Here is a 4,978-nt window from a genome sequence, read left to right on the forward strand (position 1 = left end):
TTCGCTGATTACTTCAAATGCAATAGTTTTATTGCATCATAATGTCTAACAAAGTTGGTTATCTTATCAAAAGACATATTTTTGTAGAACATTGCATGTTAAAAACTCATACGTATAACGAGTTCTAACGTTTTTCCTGTGTTTTTTTAGTCTTTTTTGGAATAGAATATCTCATAAAGGGGCAAACGAAAAAAATCAAACTTGTCCGTTTCTGAAAGCTTGGAGTTTTATCTCAAACATATGTGAAAATAAAAAACTGGTTTTTTCTCTAACTCGAATAATTTCAGTTTAATTATTTCATGTTTGACCATTTTCTACAATGCAGTATTTTCTAATATCTTCTTGAAGACGATTAAAGTCAATAGTATGTCAATATGTCAATAGTAAAAAAGAAATTTGTTGTACCTTGACACAATTTCTACTGATTGTCACGTAAAATAGTCTTCGAACTCAGGATAAGTTAAGAGATCTAGTTTTTCGACCTTGTGCTAGTTTTCGAACCACTGCTGAAATATTCATTAAATAAGTTTGTATAACGGTAGTTTTTATAATTGTTTATTGTCAAGATATATGGACTTCACCCGTCATCCAGTCCATACATATAAATATAAATTATAATACCAAATACAAAATAATATAAAATGCAGTGGTATTAGTGTACATGTAATTGACCTCTCAGAAATAGTCAGAAAGTCTTCAAAATTGATGTCTTATACGTATTCCTGTTCCTGAAACATGACTATGATCGTAGTAAAAAAGGAGGAACGCTTTCAAGCAAATCCTATTAGAGTCCTGGAGTTTTTTGTCAAAAGATTTGAGGGTACCGTTACTGTTTTTTTTTAAATTAGTATCTAAAATGTTCGTGAAAGTAATTCGGTAGTTTAGGAGATTATTTCCCATTCAATTCCATATTAGCTATATCGCCAACCGTTAATAAAATGTTAGTACACGGCGCAGACATTATTAAGGCCACGGCACGACGCATAGGGTTATTAAGCGAAGAGGTACAGGAAACGCGAAATAAATGTATTTGTAAGTTCAGAGAATTTCACTCCAGAAAATTTAACCGGAATGCCAATTGAAGGATGCGTTCAAACGCCTCCTGCTGTCGTCCGATCCAGTAATTGCAATACAAAATCGTTCGTATTGTACACGTACTCTGGAGCTTCCACCAATTATTAATATAATAAATTATTATATTGCTGACAATAATAAAATATTTCGAAAACAAAACATTTATTGAATCTCTCAAATAAATGAGTACCATTTTTGTTTTCTAAATCAACGATATACTGATATAACGTGGTTGAAGTTCGAAAGGGATCTATAAGTTTTTTTTTTCTTTTACCTCTGCCTGTTTTGATATACTTACCTGCGATTAAAAAATGACATAAAACTAAGATAACAGTTAACAATATTACGCATGAAATAACCAATATTTTTTTGCTTTTTTATTGAAAATTATTTTTAAAACATTATTGATGGTAGATTGAGCATATTTGCAAAATAATGAAAATTGAAAGATAGATATTTATCAAAAACAGCTGGTACTGATAGAAAACTGATGTCATATTTGGAGTTCGAAGACTATTACGACAAATTTCTTTTTTACTATTGACATGTTGACTTTAATCGTCTTCAAGAAGATATTGGAAAATAGTGCATAATAGAAAATGGTCAAACATGAAATAATTAAACTGAAATTACTTGAGTTAGAGAAAAAACCAGTTTTTTATTTTCACATATGCTTGAGATAAAACTTTAAGCTTTCAGAAACGGCCAAGTTTGATTTTTTTCGTTTGCCCCTTTTTGAGATATTCTATTCCAAAAAAGACTAAAAAACACAGGAAAAACGTTAGAACTCGTTATACGTATGAGTTTTCAACATCTACAAAAATATGTCTTTTGATAAGATAACCAACTTTGTAAAACATTATGATGCAATAAAACCACTGCATTTGAAGAAATCAACAAAAAAGTGATTTTTGAGAGGTCTTGTTGTAAAACACCCTGTAAGTTAGAAACGCTTAAAAATACCCCTACTATGTCTTTGGCAAAGTTACTTATATAATCTTTAGCTACAACTTTGTCGAAAAAATTATCCTTCTATATCTTTCTTATAAAAAGTTATTATCGATTATGTGTTTACAAGCCAAACTGGAACTTAATCGTTGATTTCGCATTAATTGTCTTTTAGAGTTGAACAACTTTGCTGAACATTGTAGGGAGCTATTATAAATCGCTTAGCCGCAAAAGTAAGTTTCCACTTAACTTTCGTTTCTGGACCACTGTGCAATGGTTCATCATACGATCTCGGAATATCAGCATGGGTTTGTGAAAAAGCGTTCAACGATTACTAACCTAATGTCGTATGTTTCTACGTTGACGAATGCACTTGAGAAGCGTCGGCAGATCGATGCCGTCTATGTGGATCTCGCTAAAGCGTTCGACAGGGTACCGCATGCCTTGATGGTAACGAAGCTGGTAAAGTTGGGATTTCCTGAATGGCTGACACGGTGGATACTGTCGTATCTTACCGACCGCAATGCGTTTGTGCGAGTAAATGGAACTAGCTCTCTTCTTTTTGAGATGAAATCAGGTTTGCCCCAAGGAAGCCACCTTGGCCCACTGCTGTTCAATCTTTTTGTGAACGATCTGTGCTCCACTATAAAATCTCCAAAGTTGATGTTTGCTGACGACTTAAAATTTTACCGGGTGGTAGCATCGACAGATGATTGCTACGCAATACAATCCGATATTGACTCGCTGTTGAATTGGTGTACATTGAACGGCATGGAAGTTAATATACAGAAATGTAATGTGATATTATTCTGCAGAAACAGACAGACTACTTTGTTTGACTATAGAATGCAAACAGTCAGTGTCAGCCGAGTCCATTCTGTAAAAGATTTAGGAATTTTCCTCGATAGCAAACTATGTTTTGCTCAGCACGTTGCAGTTACCACTACTAAAGCATATGCGTTACTAGGCTTCGTCAAAAGGAATACGCAGCAATTCGATGATGTTTATTGCCTGAAGTCTCTCTACTGCGCGATTGTACGTAGTATTTTGGAGTACGGACCGATAGTGTGGGCACCTTACCATGCTGTCCAGATCAACCGGATTGAACGAATCCAGCGTCACTTCATCCGGTATGCCTTGCGAACGCTGCCCTGAGATGATTCAAATCATTTGCCTCCGTACGAACATCGATGCGCTCTTATACGTCTGCCCACGCTGGCAAATAGGAGAAGTTTGCTGCAACGTTTATTTGTCTTCGATCTTCTTGGAAACAATATTGACTGTCCGGAGCTGCTGGAGCGGCTTCAAATCAACGTACCACCTAGGCTTACCCGTCGATCAGATTTCTTTCGGCTTCCAATGCATCGCACTCTATTCGGCCAAAACAATCCTATTGATGTGTGTTGTCGTGAATTCAATGTAGTGTCTGACTTTTATGATTTTAATATTAGTAGAATGACTTTTAAATTTAGAATAAGTATATATTAGGAACTGTCTGTGCGATACTATCGAAGACTAGTAATAAATGAATTCATACTAAATCATTTCATTCAGCTGGTGCTAAAAGCAAAAGTTACTAGTTTTCGATTATCTTCATGAACTGAAGAATGTCTGACCCGCAAAACCAGTTGATCGGATGGATTTCTCGTAGTTAGGTTGAGAGTTTCCTTTCAACTTCAATAATCTCTAATGCAAATGCACATGTCTCTTATTTGATTGTATTCGCCTAAAATTAATCACGATTCACATGAGCAAACCCTTTAATCCTGTATAATTTACGGAACTATTTCAAAGTCATCCTCCTCACGTTTACGCTTCATATTCACGATCTCTGTATCGCTAGCCCCGAATGACAGAGGATCTTCGACTTCTGTTTTAATTTCAATCGTGCTTGGAATATCTCCTCCAGCCGTAGTACTCTTAGCCGTCTTCGTTGTAGCCGTTTTTGCATTCGTGGTAAATTTGAACACCGGCTTCGGGATGGCTACCACTTGCGTTTTGGGAGTGGATTGAACGGCGGGCCGTTTAACTCCTGCGGAAACAGCCATGGCTTTTCCGGGAACGGACTTTATAGTTGAACGGCCTTCTATTGCTGATTTTGTCATTTTCTTTGCCTGCTGAGCGGCACGCAGTTTATAGTTGCATGCCGATAAGCAATAACGATCCGGAGGCAAGCGTAACCCACAGTGGGTCTTAATTAACGGCAGCGGAGTGTTGTTACGATTGCGGGCAATCTCCAGCAAAACATCCCGTGGTGGAGGGTTAGTAAAAGCTTTATCCAAAATCATATGAGATGCCAGTTTCACATCATCCAACTCAATCACTTTTTTTCGGGCATGGTTTGCAAAAACTTTAGCATCATCTAATATACAGGTAACATATCCTGAAACGAGCACATTAAAGTCTTTCTAAATTGCAGCAATATGAACCACTTACTGTAAGTAAATTCCAAAAGTTGGTTGATTACTCGGGGTTCATAATCCGCGACTCCAAGCTCTTTCAAAATGGACATAATAACCTGTGCATCCTTTGGAATGTGTTTGGACTGGTTAGCAATTTTTTTCTCCGATTTCTCCCTGTCTCCTTGCGAGGGCTGAAAAGAAAACCGTGAACAACGGAGTTGCTATCAAACTTACGCTGTACTTACATTGTCCATTATTGATAAAAGTTATAATTATAAAATTTTGTAAAATTAGCCACCAAAATATGCGACAAGTAGGGAGACGTAAACATTACCGACTAGGCAGGAATGCCAGTTTTTTTATAACGTGCTTGCACTTTAGTATCAAAAACCTTTTCGGAAAAACCGAAATGCAGGGTTGGCCTATAATTCGTTAGCAAGGAAATTTACCAACGTGAAAGCGACATCTGTACTTTCGGCGTAAATTCACTCACAAAAAAAAACGAGATAATGCGATTTGACAGCTTCAAGATCGGATTGAAGAAGGTGGAAACT

At 36.5% G+C, this 4,978-nt stretch overlaps 1 protein-coding gene across 1 annotated transcript; it reads right to left on the reverse strand.

Moving 5' to 3' along the window:
• Positions 1-3,731: 3,731 nt before the first annotated feature.
• LOC128743225 (transcription initiation factor TFIID subunit 9) lies at positions 3,732-4,754 on the reverse strand. Its single transcript, XM_053839759.1, has 3 exons — positions 4,670-4,754; positions 4,459-4,615; positions 3,732-4,405 (listed from the first exon to the last, which is right to left on the reverse strand). Exons 1-3 carry the CDS (start codon positions 4,676-4,678, stop codon positions 3,798-3,800), a joined length of 774 nt encoding a protein of 257 aa, XP_053695734.1. The 5' UTR covers positions 4,679-4,754; the 3' UTR covers positions 3,732-3,797.
• Positions 4,755-4,978: the final 224 nt, after the last annotated feature.

This window comes from Sabethes cyaneus, chromosome 3 (genome assembly GCF_943734655.1).
Source record: "Sabethes cyaneus chromosome 3, idSabCyanKW18_F2, whole genome shotgun sequence".
Taxonomy (NCBI): Eukaryota; Metazoa; Arthropoda; class Insecta; order Diptera; family Culicidae; genus Sabethes; species Sabethes cyaneus.

Coding starts and splice junctions, on each gene's coding strand:
- LOC128743225 (XM_053839759.1), bottom strand. Junction 4,406..4,458: donor ACTTTTGGAATTTACTTACA/GTAAGTGGTTCA, acceptor TGCTCGTTTCAG/GATATGTTACCTGTATATTA.